At 53.9% G+C, this 19,014-nt stretch overlaps 2 protein-coding genes and 1 pseudogene across 2 annotated transcripts; all 3 read left to right on the forward strand.

Annotated features, from left to right (window-relative positions):
* Positions 1–982: 982 nt before the first annotated feature.
* LOC146426486 (T cell receptor alpha variable 4-like) lies at positions 983–2,003 on the forward strand (annotated as a pseudogene).
* Positions 2,004–5,344: 3,341 nt separating this feature from the next.
* Positions 5,345–14,796, forward strand: LOC146426487 (uncharacterized). The gene is made up of 3 exons (XM_085083303.1): positions 5,345–5,434; positions 12,496–13,059; positions 14,687–14,796. The coding sequence occupies exons 1-3, from the start codon at positions 5,359–5,361 to the stop codon at positions 14,794–14,796; spliced, it is 750 nt and encodes a 249-aa protein (XP_084939429.1). The 5' UTR covers positions 5,345–5,358.
* LOC146426488 (uncharacterized) lies at positions 7,804–10,597 on the forward strand. The gene is made up of 2 exons (XM_085039893.1): positions 7,804–7,970; positions 8,488–10,597. The coding sequence occupies exons 1-2, from the start codon at positions 7,895–7,897 to the stop codon at positions 9,093–9,095; spliced, it is 684 nt and encodes a 227-aa protein (XP_084896019.1). The 5' UTR covers positions 7,804–7,894; the 3' UTR covers positions 9,096–10,597.
* Positions 14,797–19,014: the final 4,218 nt, after the last annotated feature.

Consider the following 19,014-nt stretch of genomic DNA (forward strand, 5'->3'; position numbering starts at 1 on the left):
GCCTCTCCGCCTGCCCGCTGAGCGAGAGCAGCTCCTTGCCGTGACTGAGACCCCAGAGGCACGGAATGGTCAGAATGCCAATGGCTGAGGAGGCCACGGCGGCTGCTAAACGGTCCACATTTTGCCCTCCAGAATTTAAAAAAAAAGAAAAAAAAAAAAAAAATTAAAAACCAGCCCTGTCCTTCTCTAGGACATTGTCCTTCCACAAAGTGCTCCAACCCTGCTGCTTTTGGCCCTAGCTGTCCTCAGCAGAGCCCAGGGATGATGTGTGTTCCTGCCTCGTGTGCTCTTGCAGCAGCCCAGTTTCCACGGACACGTGTAAAACACAGAGTTGTGTGTGGCTCCGCAATGAAATGCAGCCCCGTTGTCTCCTGAGCACTCTCTATCCTGCCCCTCCACAGCTCACTCCCCGCTGATGCTGATTTCAAGCCCAAGAAGGATGGCTTCACTGCAGCCTGGATGCTCAGTTTAACTCAGGACAAACACCACGGTCGGGACCTCAGCACGGCTCGAAGCCCCCGTGCCCTGCGCCCCAGCCGTGACACAGCCGCTCTCAGCAGGGCTGCAGAGAGCCAAAGGAGGAGCTTTGCCTCGTGGGCATGGCGAGAGGCTCGTCAGTCGTGCCGCCCGTGTGCTGCCAACGGCGGAGTGGATGTGCTTCCCGTGCAGTGTCGGTGGTGTGCGGGATGGGACAGTTCTGTGTCTTGTCCCTGGCGATGCCAAACGTCCTTGTGTCGCTGATTGTGCTGGTGGTGTGAGAGGCGGGGGCTGAGCCCGGCCGAGGCGGAGCTGTCAGTGTTGAGGAGGAGAGGAGAGGAGAGAGGAGAGAGGAGAGAGGAGAGAGGAGAGAGGAGAGAGGAGAGAGGAGAGAGGAGAGAGGAGAGAGGAGAGAGGAGAGAGGAGAGAGGAGAGAGGAGAGAGGAGAGGAGAGAGCCAGCCGGGGCTGAGGGGACAAGCGATGCTCGGGGGGCAGAGCGGCGGGATGCGGCCATGTCGAGATATGGGGCTGGCGGCGCTGGCTGCGGTGCTGCTCGGTGAGCAGGGGTGGTGGCACAGGGGGTCGGGGGCTGGGTCATCCCGCGGGTCCCTGGAGGCTACGTCCTGCCTGGCTTCTTCACAAACCTCATCCCACGAACTTTTCTCCAGTTCATTCCTCCCTCTTTCCATCCCATTCTACTTCAGAAGTCTCACGGTTCTCTATTTTTCCCAAGCCTGCCCAAATACTACTTTCCTCTGTATCTTTCCTTATAACTCACACAGTCATTCCTGCTCCCTTGTTACATTTCTAGTCGTCTTTTTGTGCTTTCTCCCTTATCGTCCCATTCTCCAGGGACTCCCCCTATCCTCCTGTCATTCATGCAATCATTCTCTCTACAAACGATTAATGCATGCTTACATTCCTTCATGTATTGACATCCTTTGGGCATAGTTTTTTCATCATCTCTGTATATTCCTGACTGCTTCTGCAGGATTTGTCCTGGGGATTGCCAGGCAGGACTGGGTCGAAAGTAGGCATTGTAGTTTGTTCTTCTTTTTCACCCTGGCAGTGACTGCAGTCAGAGCCCAGATACAGCAGGATCCATGGCTGCAGACCACCGAGGGTACCAGCATCACCATTAAATGCTCACACCCCAACATCCGGACTGGTGATTTCATTCATTTCTACCGTCAGCTCCCGGGCCAAAGCCCCCAACTCCTGGTGGTGACTTCTAAAGTGCCCAAGGACATGCGGGACCCTGAAGGGCGTCTGTCGGTGTCGGCAGATCGCACATCCAGCGCTCTGTACCTGTCTCGGCCCCGGCGCGGGGACTCGGCCGTGTATTACTGTGCGCGGGGTGACACAGGCAGAGGAGCCGCGGCTGCGGCCGGGCAAGAACCGCCGCGGGCAGAGCCGGGCGGGGCCAGCAGGGGGCGCTGCCGCTCCGCCCGCCGGGGCCTCTTTGCACTGCTCGTCCCGAGCGCCCGGGGACCTTCTGACAGGGACAGGGACAGTGACCCAGTGACAGTGACAGTGACAGCGACAGCAATAGTGACAGTGACAGGGTCACAGTGACAGTGACACCGTGACACCGTGACACCGTGACACCGTGACACCGTGACACCGTGACACCGTGACACCGTGACACCATGATAGGGACAGGGACAGGGACAGCGACAGGGACAGGGACAGGGACAGTGACACAGAGAAAGTAACAGCAACAGCCACAGTGACACAGTGACACAGTGACACAGTGACACAGTGACACAGTGACACAGTGAGAGTGACAGTGACTCTGACACTGACACTGACACCTGGCACTGACACCGATACCCACACTGACACTGTCTCTGGGACCAGCAGTGTCACCGACACTGACACTGACCCCAACACCGGTAGCCCCTGTTTGGAGTCACCGACAGCGCTCAGCTTCTCTTCTCAGCACAGGCTGTGTGCAGCTGATCTCCTGACAGCAGCAAACTGCCTCGCGTGGCCACAGCTCCATTTCCACACTCAGATGAGCTGTGTGAGGCTGGGAGGGCAGCAGGGTGATTCCCACGGTATCTCTTTCTCCTTCAGAAAGGGCTCTGTGCACTCCAGGGAATGTGGCATCCTCTGGCCTGTCCACAAATCTGTGCCAGCATTGTCTCACAAATGCATCTGGGAGGGCACATATTCTCACCCAGCCCATATCAGGTTCGTTCTCCTCTTGCCTCTTTACTTCCCTTCCCAAGACTGCTGAACTCTTTTGGCCATTTGTGAAGGCCAAGTGACAGCTGAAGTTCGTTCATATGAGGTGACAGCACTGGGAGTTCAGGGAAAAACAAATTACCTCATCCTGCCATATTCAATGTTGGTATGGCCTGTTCTCGAGTACTGTGTGTAGATCTGGTCCCCTGTATTTCGGAAAGATGTAAAGGTACTGAATTATGTCCAGAGGAGGGGAACTGAAATGGTGAAAGAGCTTTAAGGAAAGCCCTGTGAGGAGTAAGTGAGGACTTTGCACTAATCCAGTTTGGAGAAAAGTATTCTTCAAGATGACTCTAATAAAAGTTAATGTTAGAAAATGCTCTTTCCTTCCCCTTCCCCTTCCCCTTCCCCTTCCCCTTCCCCTTCCCCTTCCCCTTCCCCTTCCCCTTCCCCTTCCCCTTCCCTCCTAAGAAACAGGCACCAGAAATATCATGCCCACATCTGCCTTAAGCTGCACTCTGGGCAGACACATAACAACACCGCAGCTGGGAGCCACAAATCTTGCTCAACAGCTGAGGGCTGTTAGATCATATGCCAATTGAAATACAGGTGGGCTGCAACGGTAAGTCAACCATCTTTATTCCAGAAAAATTGACACAGACCAGGTCTGATTCAGCTCTCCTGCATGCTACTGGGTTGCACGCCAGGATCTTCCCTTTAGCAGGGACACTTCTTCAGGTCTATCCTCCAGGCTGAGTGAATCCATATGGCATCTTATATTTGGTGTGTTAATTGGGAAGAAGAGCACTGAAAATTTCAATGCTTCGCTAAGTGATAGAAAGGATGGATGGTGCATAGAGAATTGTTTAGACATAAAGAATTGTCCTAGTCAGGATCCAGCTGTACGTAAACTCCCCATATGAGAAGGGGTTTGGAATGGAAGGGAGTCCTTTCTGAACCTGGTGATTCAGTAGCAGAATCTCCCTGACAGCTTTAGCTGACCCTGCAAATAATCAAGTAGCCTTTGCCATCAAATAATTCACATCAACCAAGTTTGTTGTTGCATTTCTCCTCCAAGTGTGTGATTTCACGCTCAACAACACTCGGGACAAACAGCTTGCTTAGGTGGGCACACATACCCAGACATACACAAATCTACATCTCTAGTCCTCTCGAGTTCATTGAGAAGATTCAAGAGAGCTAAAGAGAGGCTGTTTGCACTGTCCAGGGCCACTTGCACTGCCCAGGTGTTGCACTTGGAAGAGTCAGCTTCTGCAACTCGTATTTCCAAGGCTTCAGGGTGGCTGGGAAAAGACTGACCTGAGTTTGCTGAGAGCCGAAGATCCCCCCACTTGAGCACACTCACCCACACAAAAGCCCCTCCCTGCTATGTGTCTGTCCCTGAGTATTGTGGTCATGGTGTTGGGAAGAATGGGTTAAATTGGGGCACTGCTGAGGAGAATTGTAATTCATCAAGTGACCTTGCAGCTGGAAAGAGCCCTTGATAACGAGGTGTGACAAGCAGCTGGTGATCCTTTAGCATGCACTGAGTTTCACTGTGTCTGCATCTCTGCTTGTGCACTTCTGCCCAGAGGTGTTTTCAGGGATCCTGCGGTTAGTGAGGGAAGGAAAACACATATTTCATTTTAACTGTGTGTTGGTGGCTGTTCTGGCTGTTTGCCTGTGCTGACTCACATACACCCCTCGGGGTTTGAAATTTTTAACCTGAGGCTGAGAGACCCTTTTCTTTCCCAGTGTGGAGAGACTCCTTATTTGCAACAGATCATCACAAAATTTCATGATGGATCAATACTAATGAAATGCCTTCAGTTAATTCCTTCAGAAATAAAGTATTGTCTTGGTCTGTGACTAAGTTTGCACCAAGCCCCATCCAAGCTTCATCAGGTGTCTGGAATGCAAGGAGTTCCAGTTTCAGTGTTGGGTGTCAACGGAAGGTCTCCCTGATCCTTTAGCATCTCTCTATAAATCATTCTATATTCATTCCATCTTGAATTTTCTAAGTATTTTCATCCATGTAGTGGCCAATAGAAATAGACAAGAAAAACTGAAAAGACGCCAGGGATTTTGGCTGCCTCTTAAACCTGCCCTTTGTATTCCACACGACTAGAGGACGCCTTTGCAGAAGGAACAATATCCACACAAGCTCAACTGAACGCAGTGAAATGCAGCCCCTGTCACCTGAGCACTCCCTTCCCTGCCCCTCCAAAGCCCACGCTCCCTAATGTTGATTTCAAGCCCAACAACGATGGTTTCATTACAGCGTGGATGCTCACTTTACCTCAGGACAAACACCACGGTCGGGATCTCAGCAAGGCTCGCAGCCCCCGTGCCCTGCGCCCCAGCCGTGACACAGCCGCTCTCAGCAGGGCTGCAGAGAGCCAAAGGAGGAGCTTTGCCTCGTGGGCATGGAGGGAGGCTTGGCAATCGTGCCGCCCGTGTGCTGCCAACGGCGGAGTGGATGTGCTTCCCGTGCAGTGTCGGTGGTGTGCGGGATGGGACAGTTCTGTGTCTTGTCCCTGGCGATGCCAAACGTCCTTGTGTCGCTGATTGTGCTGGTGGTGTGAGAGGCGGGGGCTGAGCCCGGCCGGGGCGGAGCTGGAGGCGGAGAGGTGATGAGAGGAGGCAACACGGCCGGAACAGAGAGCCGGTCGGGGCTGAGGGGGCGAGCGATGCTCGGGCGGCAGAGCAGCGGGATGAGGCGGTGTCGGGGCATGGGGCTGGCGGCGCTGGCCGCGGTGCTGCTCGGTGAGCAGGGGTGGTGGCACAGGGGCTGGGGCTGGGGCTGGGTGACCCCGCAGGTCCCTGGAGGCTGCCGTCCTGCCTGGCTTCTTCACACACATCTTCCCGCGAACTGTTCTCCCGTTCATTCCTCCCTCCTTCGACCCTATACTCCTTCAGAAGTCTCACGGTTCTCTATTTTGCCCAAGCCTGCACAAACATTCCTTTCCGCTCTATCTTTCTTTATGACTCACGCAGTCAGTCCTGCTCCCTTGTTACTTTTCCTTCTGTCTTTTTATGCTTTCTACCACAACCTCCCATTCTCTAGTGACTACCCCTATCCTCCTGTCATTCATGCAATCATTCTCTCCGCAAACGATTAATGCATGCTTACATTCCTTCATATCTTGAGATCGTTTGGGGACTGTTTTCTTCATCATCTCTGTATATTTCTGACTGCTTCTGCAGGATTTGTCCTGGGGATTGGCAGGCAGGACTGGGTTGAAATTAGAAGCTGAGATGTATTCTTTTTCTCCCTGGCAGTGACTAGGGTCAGAGCCCAGATACAGCAGGATCCATGGCTGCAGACCACCGAGGGCACCAGCATCACCATCAAATGCTCACACCCCAACATCCTGGCTGTTGATTTCATCTATTTCTACCGTCAGCTCCCTGACCAAAGTCCCCAGCTCCTAGCGGTCACTGCTAAACGGTCTAAGGACATACAGGCCCCTGAAGGGCGTCTGTCGGTGTCATCAGATCGCAAGTCCAGCGCTCTGTACCTGTCCCAGCCCCGGCGCGGGGACTCGGCCGTGTATTACTGCGCGCTGGGGGACACGGGCAGAGGAGCCGCGGCTGCGGCCGGGCAAGAACCGCCGCGGGCAGGGCCGGGCGGGGCCAGCAGGAGGCGCTGCCCGCCCGCCTGCCCGCTGAGCGAGAGCAGCTCCTTGCCGTGACTGAGACCCCAGAGGCACGGAATGGTCAGAATGCCAATGGCTGAGGAAGCCACGGCGGCTGCTGGTGGACGAGGGAGAAACTCAGAAGGAGCATTTCAGGCACTGGAAGGATAGGTCATCTCTCTGCCCCTTCCGCTGCTTCCTTTGCTGCCCCCAGTAAGTAGTTTTCAGCTGAATCCATATCGTTGTGCTTCTCATAGTCCCTCCCCGTGGAGCTGCTGACCTTTACTTTATTCCAGACACCATGGGGCAGATCACAGTCACTCAGGAAGATGGACAAGTCATGGTGAAGCAGAGAAACTTCTTCCAAACCACCTGCAAATACCACATCAGTTATTTTTATGCCTTGCTCTGGTACCAGCTTCCTTGGCTGTGCAACTACCCAGGGGAGGGAGGGAGGGGATGTGTCTGTGCGAGGCCGGGCTTCGGGAAGTGACCCTGAGCTCACCCCAAAGCTCAGCAGAAGTTGTCTCCCCAGGTGTGTACAATGGTCTGATGATTTTGACCCCATCCATGCTAACACTTTTTTGTGTCCCTCTGCGTTATTTTTACACATCTCCAAATTGTGCAGTACCAAATTTTAAAAAAATTTAGAAAAAAAACCAGTTAAAATTTTTTTTTTAGTTGCCCTGTGCTTCTCTAGGACCTCATCCTTCCACACAGTACACCACCCCTGCTGCTTTTGGCCCTAGCATCCCTCAGCAGAGCCCAGACACGATGTGTGTTCCTGCCTCTTGTGCTCTTGGAGCAGCCCAGTTTCCACAGACGCGTGTAAAGCACAAAGCTGTGTGTGGCTCCACACTGAAATGCAGCCCCCTTGTCTCCTGAGCACTCCTTTCCCTGCCCCGCCAAAGTTCACGTTCCCTGATGCTGATTTCAGGTCCAACAAGAATAGTTTCAGTGCACCTTGGATGCTTACCTTACCTCAGGACAAACACCACGGTCGGGGCCTCAGCACGTCTCGCAGCCCCCGTGCCCTGCGCCCCAGCCGTGACACAGCCGCTCTCAGCAGGGCTGCAGAGAGCCAAAGGAGGAGCTTTGCCTCGTGGGCATGGCGAGAGGCTCGTCAGTCGTGCCGCCCGTGTGCTGCCAACGGCGGAGTGGATGTGCTTCCCGTGCAGTGTCGGTGGTGTGCGGGATGGGACAGTTCTGTGTCTTGTCCCTGGCGATGCCAAACGTCCTTGTGTCGCTCACTGTGCTGGTGCAGTGAGAGGCGGGGGCTGAGCCCGGCCGGGGCGGAGCTGTCAGTGAGGAGAGGAGAGGAGAGGAGAGGAGAGGAGAGGAGAGGGAGAGAGGAGAGGAGAGGGAAGAGGGGAGGAGGGAGGGAGGGGAGAGGAGAGAGGGAGGGAGGGAGAGGAGAGGAGAGAGGAGAGAGGAGAGGAGAGGAGAGAGGGGGAGGGGGAGAGGAGAGGAGAGGAGAGGAGAGGAGAGGAGAGGAGAGGAGAGGAGAGGAGAGGAGAGGAGAGGAGAGGAGAGGAGAGGAGAGGAGAGGAGAGGAGAGGAGAGCCAGCCGGGGCTGAGGAGGCCAGCAATGCTCGGGCGGCAGAGCGGCGGGATTCGGCCGTGTCGAGATATGGGGCTGGCGGTGCTGACTGCGGTGCTGCTCGGTGAGCAGGGGTGGTGGCACAGGGACCGCAGCTGGGGCTGGGTGACCCCGCGGCTCCCTGGAGGCTGCCGTGCTGCCTGGCTTCTTCACACACCTCTTCCCGCGAACTATTCTCCGGTTCATTCCTCCCTTTTTCATTCCATACTCCTTCAGAAATCTCTTGGTTCTGTTCTTTTCACTGCCCTACTCAAACATTCCTTTCCACTCTATCGGTCTTTATAACTCACGCAGTCAGTCCTGCTCCCTTGTTACTTTTCTTGCTGTCTTTTTATGCTTTCTGTCGCAACCTCTCATTCTCTAGTGACTGCCCCTATCCTCCTGTGATTCACGCATTCATTCTCTTCACAAACGATGAATGGATGCTTACATTCCTTCATGTATTGACATCCTTTGGGGACTGTTTTCTTCATCATCTCTGTATATTTCTGACTGCTTCGGTGGGATTTATCCTGGGGATTGGCAGGCAGGACTGCATCAAAAGTAGAAGCTGAGGTGTGTTCTTCTTTGTCTCCTGGCAGTGGCTGTGGCCAGAGCCCAGATACAGCAGGATCCATGGCTGCAGACCACCGAGGGCACCAGCATCACCATCAAATGCTCACACCCCAACATCCGGACCGGTGATTTCATTCATTTCTACCGTCAGCTCCCGGGCCGAAGCCCCCAGCTCCTGGTGGTCACTGCTAAAGGGACCAAGGATATGCGCGTGCCTAAAGGGCGTCTGTCGGTGTCGGCAGATCGCAAGTCCAGCGCTCTATACCTGTCCCGGCCCCGGCGCGGGGACTCGGCCGTGTATTACTGCGCGCTGGGGGACACGGGCAGAGGAGCCGCGGCTGCGGCCGGGCAAGAACCGCCGCGGGCAGGGCCGGGCGGGGCCAGCAGGGGGCGCTGCCGCTCCGCCCGCCGGGGCCTCTTTGCACTGCTCGTCCCGAGCGCCCGGGGAGCTTCTGACAGTGACAGTGACAGGGACAGGGACAGGGACAGGGACAGGGACAGGGACAGTGACTGTGACAATGACAGTGACAGTGACACTGACATTGACAGTAACAGTGACACCGACACCGACACTGGCAGCTCCTGCTTGGAGTCACTAAGAGCGCTCAGCCTCTCTTCTCAGCTGAGCTCCTGAGGGCAGCAAACTGCCTCGCGTGGCCACAGCTCCATTTGCACACTCAGATGAGCTGTGCGAGGCAGGGAGGGCAGCAGGGTGATTCCCACGGTATCTCTTGCTCCTTCAGAAAGGGCTCTGTGTGCTCCAGGGAATGTGGCATCCTCTGGCCTGTCCACAAATCTGTGCCAGCATTGTCTCACAAATGCATCTGGGAGGGCACATATTCTCACCCAGCCCATATCAGGCTCGTTCTCCTCCTGCCTCTTTACTTCCCTTCCCAAGACTGCTGAACTCTTTTGGCCATTTGTGAAGGCCAAGTGACAGCTGAAGTTCGTTCATATGAGGTGACAGCACTGGGAGTTCAGGGGAAAACAAATTACCTCATCCTGCCATATTCAATGTTGGTATGGCCTGTTCTCGAGTACTGTGTGTAGATCTGGTCCCCTGTATTTCGGAAAGATGTAAAGGTACTGAATTATGTCCAGAGGAGGGGAACTGAAATGGTGAAAGAGCTTTAAGGAAAGCCCTGTGAGGAGTAAGTGAGGACTTTGCACTAATCCAGTTTGGAGAAAAGTATTCTTCAAGATGACTCTAATAAAAGTTAATGTTAGAAAATGCTCTTTCCTTCCCCTTCCCCTTCCCTCCTAAGCAATAGCCACCAGTAATATGGCCACATCTGCCTTAAGCTGCACTCTGGGCAGACACATAACAACATCACAGCTGAGAGCCACAAATCTTGCTCAACAGCCCAGGGCTTTTTGATCTTGTGCCAATTGAAATACAGGTGGGCTTCAACGGTGAGTCAACCATCTTATTCCAGAAAAAATGGGCACAGACCAGGTCTCATTCAGCTCTCCTGCACGCTACTGGGTTGCACACCAGGATCTTCCCTTTAGCAGGGACATTTCTCAAGGTCTCTCCTTAAGGCTGAGTGAATCCTTATGGCATCTTATATTTGGTGTGTTAATTGGGAAGAAGAGCACTGAACCTTTGAAAGCTTCCTAAGTGATAGAAAGGATGGATGGTGCATAGAGAATTGTTTAGACATAAAGAATTGTCCAAGTCTGGGACAAATCAGGATCCAGCTGCACATAAACTGCCCATATGAGAAGGGGTTTGGAATGGAAGGGATTCCTTTCTGAACCTGGTGATTCAGTAGCAGAATCTCCCTGACAGCTTTAGCTGACCCTGCAAATAATCAAGTAGCCTTTGCCATCAAATTTAGGTAAACCACTGTCTTATTAACTTTGTTCACTCACTATTTACATCAATCAAATTTGTTGTTGCATTTCTCCTCCAAGTGTGTGATTTCACGCTCAACAACACTCGGGACAAACAGCTTGCTTAGGTGGGCACACATACCCAGACATACACAAATCTACATCTCTAGTCCTCGAGTTCATTGAGAAGACTCAAGAGAGCTAAAGAGAGGCTGTTTGCACTGTCCAGGGCCACTTGCACTGCCCAGGTGTTGCACTTGGAAGAGTCAACTTCTGCAACTCGTATTTCCAAGGCTTCAGGGTGGCTGGGAAAAGACTGACCTGAGTTTGCTGAGAGCAGAAGATCCCTCCACTTGAGCACACTCACCCACACAAAAGCCCCTCCTTGCTATGTGTCTGTCCCTGAGTATTGTGGTCATGGTGTTGGGAAGAATGGGTTAAATTGAGGCACTGCTGAGGAGAATTGTAATTCATCAAGTGACCTTGCAGCTGGAAAGAGCCCTTGATAACGAGGTGTGACAAGCAGCTGGTGACCCTTTAGCATGCACTGAGTTTCACTGTGTCTGCATCTCTGCTTGTGCACTTCTGCCCAGAGGTGTTTTCAGGGATCCTGCGGTTAGTGAGGAAAGGAAAACACATTTTTCATTTTAACTGTATATTGGTGGCTGTTCTGGCTGTCTGCCTGTGCTGACTCACATACACCTCTCAGGGTTTGAAATTTTTTTACCAGAGACTGAGTGATCCTTTTCTTTCCCAGTGTGGAGAGACTCCTTATTTGCAACAGATCATCACAAAATTTCATGATGGATCAATACTAATGAAATACCTTCAGTTAATTCCTTCAGAAATAAACTATTGTCTCGATCTGAGACTAAGTTTGCACCAAGCTCCATCCAAGCTTCATCAGGTGTCTGGAATGCACGGAGTTCCAGTCTCAACATTTGGTGTCAACGGAAGGTCTCCCTGAGCCTTTGGCATGTTTCATCTCTCTATAATCATTCTATCAAGAATAATTATATTTTGATTTTTCTAAATATTTTCATCCATGTAGTAGCCTATAGAAATAGGCAAGAAAAATTAAAAAGATGCCAGGGATTTTGGCTACCTCTTACACCTGCCCTTTGTATTGCACAGGACTAGAGGACGCCTTTGTGGAATCATTTCCCCACAAGCTCATCTGAACATACTGAAATGCAGCCCCTGTCACCTGAGCACTCCCTTTCCTGCCCCTCCAAAGCTCACGCACCACTGATGCTGCAGAGAGTCAAAGGAGGAGATTTGCCTCTTGGGCATGGCAAGAGGCTCGGCAATCGTGCCGCCCGTGTGCTGCCAACGGCGGAGTGGATGTGCTTCCCGTGCAGTGTCGGTGGTGTGCGGGATGGGACAGAGCTGTGTCTTGTCCCTGGCGATGCCAAACGTCCTTGTGTCGCTGATTGTGCTGGTGCTGTGAGAGGCGGGGGCTGAGCCCGGCTGGGGCGGAGCTGGCGGCGGAGAGGAGGAGAGGAGAGGAGAGAGGAGAGAGGAGAGAGGAGAGAGGAGAGGAGAGAGGAGAGAGGAGAGAGGAGAGAGGAGAGAGGAGAGAGGAGAGGAGAGGAGAGGAGAGGAGAGGGCCAGCCGGGGCTGAGGGGACAAGCGATGCTCAGGCGGCCGAGCGGCGGGATGCGGCCGTGTCGGGGCATGGGACTGGCGGCTCTGGCCGCGGCGTTGCTCGGTGCGCAGGAGTGATGGAGAAGGGGCCGCGGCTGGGGCTGGTTTGTCCCGATAGGTCCCTGTCGTCCTGCCTGGCTTCTTCCCAGAGCTCTTCCCTCGAACTGTGATGCGTTCATCTCTCCCTCTACTCCATCCCAGACTCCCTTAGATTTCTTCAGGTCTCTTCTTTGCCCAACCCCGCACAAACATTCCTTTCCTATCTTTACAGCTCACGAAGTCAGTCCTTACCCCATGCTACTTTTCTTTCTGTCTTTTTGTTCATTCTCCCCCATCATCCTATTCTCCCGTAACTGCAGCAATTCTGCTATCATTCACTCATTCATGTCTCCACAAACGATTAATGGACACTTTCTTTCCTGCATATCATGAAATTCTCTGGGAACTGTTTTTCTCATTACATCTTTACGATCCTGCCTGTTTCTGTGGCATTTGTTCTGTAGGCAAGGGCAATGTAGGATTTGAGATTTGTCCTTTTTTTTCCCCGGCAGTGGCATCAGGCAGAGCCCAAGTGCAGCAGGACCCGTGGCTGGAGACCACAGAGGGCACCGGCATCAACATCAACTGCTCACACCCCACCAAACGGCTCGGCGATTACATCCATTTCTATCGTCAGCTCCCGCGCCAAAGCCCTGAATTCCTCGCACTCACTGCTAAAGCGTCCAAGGATCTGCCGGGCATTGCAGGAAAGCTGTCGGTGTCAGAGGACGGCCGGAGCAGTGCTCTGTACCTGTCCTGGCCCCGGCGAGGGGACTCGGCCGTGTATTACTGCGCGCTGGGGGACACGGGCAGAGGAGCCGCGGCTGCGGCCGGGCAAGAACCGCCGCGGGCAGGGCCGGGCGGGGCCAGCAGGGGGCGCTGCCGCTCCGCCCGCCGGGGCCTCTTTGCCCTGCTCGTCCCGAGCGCCCGGGGAGCTTCTGACAGGGACAGGGACAGTGACAGGGACAGGGACAGGGACAGGGACAGGGACAGGGACAGGGACAGGGACAGGGACAGGGACAGAGACAGGGACAGGGACAGCGACAGTGACAGCCACAGCGACATCCACAGCGACAGTGACACAGTGACACTGGTCTTGACACTGATATTAACACTCACAATGGCACCGACACTGAGAGTTCCTACTGGGAGTCACAGACCATGCTCAGCATCGCCTCTCACAGCTGGCTTAACCAGGTCATTCCCCAGTTGCATAATCTCCCAAGCATGAATCCCATCCAATACCAAATATTTGTGAGCATCTTAGTAGCTCAGCAGACCACTACCTCCTCCTTCTGGGTTACATGTGTTTCATTCTGCTCACTTTCCCTATCTCCCAGCTCCGAAGGCCTGTTAGAGAACAGCAGTGCTGCCTCTCAGATGTGAGAGCCTGTCGTCATTGGTAATGGAGAAGTTCCTGCACAGTGCCTGTCTACCAGCCCCAGAGAGGAAGAAAAGACAGAATGTCCCCACCAGGATGCCCTTCGCGGTCCCTTGCTGCCAAGGGGAGCCAAAGCAAACAAAGAAAAGGGAAAGGCAAAACCTGGCAGCTGTCCTGGTGCTAACATTGGAAAATGCCCATCCTTTGCCCAGGACCATGTTCTGATTTCCCTGAGGTGTCTTCATGGGGGTTTTCCCAGCATCTTCTCCAGGGGAGGGATCTTCTGCCATAGTAGTGCCTGGAGATGCCAGACAGGCCACAGCCGCAGGAGCTGATGGGAACTCCATCAGAGCTGAGGATGCTGCCAACGGCAGCAGAGGTGGAGGATCCCACCACGGTGTTCTGTGGGAAGGAGCTGAGGATGGGGCAGGGCAGGGTCACCAGCACAGCAGGAGGCTCAATGACGATGGTGGAGCTCTGGCACTGCCTGACACAGCACTCATTGCAGCTGTTGGCCAGCGGGCAGGGGCCACAGGGCTGGCAGGGCAGGCACAGGGCAGGACACACCTCAAAGTCAGAGGTGCACCTGGGAGAAGGAGCAGACAGGAAACAGAGCACAACACTGAAAGAGCAATCAAGGCTTTGACTGAGTTTGGAGCTGAAGCCTTGGCAAGGAGCCACACATTCTACCTTGCCCTGCAAGGAGCAGCCTGGCCCAGGGAATTTTGCTTGTAATTTCTTAAGCAAGATCCTCTGCAGCCATGTTTCAGCCTCTCTCTAGTCCTCCCATATTTTTACCATGACAGCAGGCTCAACAGAGAAGAAAAAAACATCAGCTGGGATGTTTAACAAATGGATCATTTTGTGAGACAAAGAGAAAGGGAAGGGGCTTCAGACTCACCTGGTTGCCAGATTCAGAAGGAGCCTGAGTGCAGTTGAAAAATGATGTAGCAGCTTGTACGAGATGCGTTCAGGGAAGAGGCATTGAAATGCAGTCCCTGCTTCCTGAGCCCTCCTTCTCCAGCTGCTCTAAAAATCATGCTCTGCACCTGTCAATCGCAGGCCACAACAAGCGTGGCTTCACAGAAGTGTGGTTTCCTAGTTTAATTCCATTTGAAACATTGGGAGTGTCTCCAGGGGAATTGCAGAGCCCAATGGTGTTCTCTGCCTCTCGTGCCCATTGTCCGTTCTCATCAACACATGCCCTGAGGGACAATTCAGGAGTCCCCAGGAGACAGCAAATGGGGGATGTGAAGGAACAGATCATGGGAGCACAGGGAGAAACAATCTTGAGTTCCCCGTCACGCATCCCGTTACTGCAGCCTCCTCCGTGCAGAGACCCGACCGCCCCCCCACTGTCACCGCGCTCGCCTCTCCTCCGTTCCCTGGCAGGACTCGGCGAGAGCCCGAGCGGCGCAGGGGCAAGGCTTAGACCCGGGGCGGAGCTGGAGGCGGTGAAAAGGGGAGGGGGCAGCACGGGCGGAGGAGAGAATCGGGGCTGAGTTGGGTAGCGTTGCTCGGGCGGCGGAGCGGCGGGATGCGGCGGCGTCGGGGAGCGCAGCTAGCGGCGCTGCTCGCGGTGCTGCTCGGTGCGTGGGGGTGGAGGAGCTGGGGCTGGGGCTCGGGCTAGTTCTTCCTCGGTTAAGCACTGAGGTCGGGATTTGTCTCCGGCAATTCTGTCCTCCTGCTCCCTTCTTTTTTGCTCTCTGTCGATGTCCCCTCTGTCCTTAAAGAATCCATTCCCGCCGAGCTTTCCTGTTTGACTACTCCATTTCTTTAGCCACTCATTGATTGATTCATTCGCTCGTCCGTCCTTCCATCCATCCATCCACGCATCCATTCATTCCAGCCAATCTCTTTTCCTCATCCCAATTTCCTCATCTGCACTCTGAGTAATTTCCAAAATATCCCACATACATTCTTATTTCCAAGCAGCTGCCCTTGAAGAAATAGTCTCGATATGCTCAGTTCTCAGAATACATCTCAGTTCTGATCTGTCCTCCTCTGCCTTCTCCTCTCTCCCCATGCACACCATTTACTCGTGATGGAAAGTGATCCTTCTTTTCTTTGTGGCAGTGGCTGTGGCCAGAGCCCAAGTACAGCAGGAGCAGTCAATGGAGACCACCGAGGGCACCAGCATTAACATCAGCTGCTCACATCCCAAAATCCAGACCAGCGATTTCATCCACTGGTACCGTCAGCTCCCAAGCCGAGGTCCCGAACTCTTTGTACTCACTCCTGGAACGTCCAAAGAGCTGCCGGACAGTGCGGGTCATCTGTGGGTTTCGTCAGATCGCAAGTCCAGCGCTCTGTACCTGTCCCAGCCCCGGCGCGGGGACTCGGCCGTGTATTACTGCGCGCTGAGGGACACGGGCAGAGGAGCCGCGGCTGCGGCCGGGCAAGAACCGCCGCGGGCAGGGCCGGGCGGGGCCAGCAGGGGGCGCTGCCGCTCCGCCCGCGGGGGCCTCTTTGCCCTGCTCGTCCCGAGCGCCCGGGGAGCTTCTGACAGGGACAGGGACAGGGACAGGGACAGGGACAGGGACAGGGACAGGGACAGGGACAGGGACACCGACACTGACACCGACACCGAAACCGACACCGAAACCGACACCGACACCAGCAAGTCCTACTGGGAGTCATGGACCATGCTCAGCCCCTCCTCTTAGCCCAGGCTTAATGAGATCTTTACCCAGCTCTATAATCTCCCAAGCATGAATCCCATCCAATCCCAAATATTTGTGAGCATCTGAGTGGCTCAGCAGATCATTACCTCCTCCTTCTGGGTTACACGTGTTTCATTCTGCTCACTTTCCCTATCTCCCAGCTCGGAGGTCCTGTTAGAGGACAGCAGTGCTGCCTGCCCGCTGACATCTGAAACTCTGTCCTCCTTGGTAGTGGAGAAGTTCCTTCACAGTGCCTGTCTAACTGCCCCAGAGAGGAAGAAAAGACAGAATGTCCCCACCAGGATGCCCTTGGTGGTCCCTTGCTGCCAAGGGGAGCCAAAGCAAACAAAGAAAAGGGAAAGGCAAAGCCTTGCAGCTGTCCTGGTACCAACATTGGAAAATGCCCATCCTTTGCCCAGGACCATGCTCTGAGTTCACTGAAGTGTCTCCATGGTGCTTTCCCAGCATGTTGCCCAGGGAGGGATCTTGTGCCATAATAGCGCCTGCAAATGCCAGACAGGTGTAAGGGTCGATCCAAGAATCGAGTTCTGTCTCAACATTTCTCATCAGAAATTACAGGTGCAGGACTCACGCAGAGAATGCTGTGTACTTGCCTAAGGCTGGTGCGGAGCGAATGCTTCATGCCTGCCTAAGGTGGTAGAGAACGAAGACTTTGCACCTGCCTGAGTTGATACAGAACAAAGGCCTTGTGCCTGCCAATGCGGGTATGTGACGAAGGCTTTGCACCCGTTGCCCTGACACCCATTGTGAAAAACCTGCCGACCATGCCTTGGACACTCCTCCCCTGACCCTGCCAAGTGGAGATTGGCAAATCTCCACAAGAATTAAGGGAGGGCAAAGGCGGCTGGCAAGGAGGGACCAGGTGTATGGACTAGCATAAAAGACAGCTTTGGAGTGGCTGAACTCCGAAGATCTTCCCCACCGAAAGATCACATCGATCTTTGCAGAGGCCAAGGAACGCCGACTGGACGGGACTCCAGGGACGCCGGACGTCTGTGGACCCGTGGTGGTAGCTATAGCCCCTTTCCTTCCCTTTCCTCCCCATCTTTTCCCAATTTTCTCTCTTTCTCTCTCTATCGCAGGCCGCTTTACAGGCCAAATTAATAAAGTTCCCCCTTGGATTGAAATTTAACTCCCTTGACTTGTTGCATTTTGTGTTTTCTTTTCCTTTTTGCACTCTGAGATCGTAGCTGGTATGAACCATCACGCGTCTGCTTACGAGTGGACCGTGACAACAGGTCACAGCCCTGAGAGCTGATGGGCACTCCATCACAGCTGAGGATGCTGCCAACGACAGCCGAGGTGGAGGATCCCACCATGGTGTTCTGTGGGAAGGAGCTGAGGATGGGGCCGGGCAGGGTCACCAGCACAGCAGGAGGCTCAATGACGACGGTGGAGCTCTGGCACTGCCTGACACAGCACTCATTGCAGCTGTTGGCCAGCGGGCAGGGGCCGCAGGGCTGGCAGGGATGGTAGCACCGGGTGTAGCAGGACATGCCTCAAAGTCAGAGGTACACCTGGAAGAAGGAGTAGACAGGAAAGAGAGCACAAGGCTGAAAGAGCAATCAAGGCCTCGACTGAGTTGGGAGCTTAAGTTTTGGCAAGGAGCCACACATTCTTCCTTGCCCTGCAAAGAGCAGCCTGGCCCAGGGAATTTTGCTTGTAATTTCTTAAGCAAGATCCTCTGCAGCCACATTTCAGCCTCTCTCTAGAACACAGTGTCCCCCCAAATTTTTGCCATGACAGCGAGCTCAGCTTAGAAGAGAAATAGATCAACAGGGACGTTTGTCAGGTGGATCATTTTGGAAGAGAAAGGGAAAGGGAAAGGACTTCAGGCTCACCGGTTGCCAAATTCAGAAGGAGCCTGGGTGCAGATGAACAGTGATGTATGAGATCTGTATGAGATGTGTGCAGGGAAGAGGCACTGAAATGCAGTCCCTGCTCCCTGAGCCCTCCTTTACCACATGTACTAAACATCACACTCTGCTCCTGTCAATTGCAGTCCCCAACAAGCATGGCTTCACTCCAAGCAAGTGTGGATTTTTAGCTCAATTCAGTTTCAAGTATTGAGAGTGCCTCAGCACAGCTGGCAGTGCTCACACACACACTCAGACAGACACATCTCTCCATGCCTGTGCACAGCTGCTCTCCTCTGTGCTCCCTAACGTAGGATTTGTGGACAGGGAAAAAGACTCAGGGTTCCTGTCCAGCTCATGTATCCGTGTGAGTGGATTTGCTTCCAGTGAAATGTTGGTGGTATTAGGGGTCAGACATAGCCCCTCTTTTCTCTAACCTCATGCCAAATGTACCTGTCCAGCCCAGTGACCAGGTGCTGAGTGAAGCAGAGGCTGACATTTTGTCGCAAATGGGGACTGAAGGATCACACACCCAGATGTTGCTGTGCTGTGAGAGGAAGGGCAGACCCTGTTTCTTGCCCAGGGAAAACCAGAATCCTGGACACTGCTTTGGACTTCATCCCATAAGGACGTTTATGTCCCACCTTGGAATCTCAACCTGAGAGCCCAGGAACTGTCTAGATTCCAGACCACATCCTCCTGTCCCACAGGCATCTCCACAGCAGAACCTCTGCTGTCAGGGGTTGTGCAGACTGTGCAAAGATCCTGAGCCCATCTCCCTGCCTGGGTGCCTGTCAGACTGGGCTCATGTTGAGCTTTAAGACAGAGCAGTAGGGGGCTTACACTCTTCCCTTAAGTCCCCTTAGGCAGATGATTGCCAGGAAGCTCTGCTGGGAGAGATCAGCCAGGCCACATTCCCCTCCATGGAGATGCATTTCATTGAGGCACGAGTGGAAGAAGGGACAAATCCCATTCATTTATCCCCAGATCACAGCCCTGTGCAGATGGGAGGGCAGAGAACGTGTGCACCTAGAGGTTAGGAAGTCCCCTTGACACTCCTTTCCCATACAGGCCCCTCAGGCTGGGAACTGCCTGCCTCAGAAGCAGATA

Source organism: Lichenostomus cassidix, chromosome 27, assembly GCF_008360975.1.
Source record: "Lichenostomus cassidix isolate B80296 chromosome 27, HeHo_3.0, whole genome shotgun sequence".
Classification (NCBI taxonomy): domain Eukaryota; kingdom Metazoa; phylum Chordata; class Aves; order Passeriformes; family Meliphagidae; genus Lichenostomus; species Lichenostomus cassidix.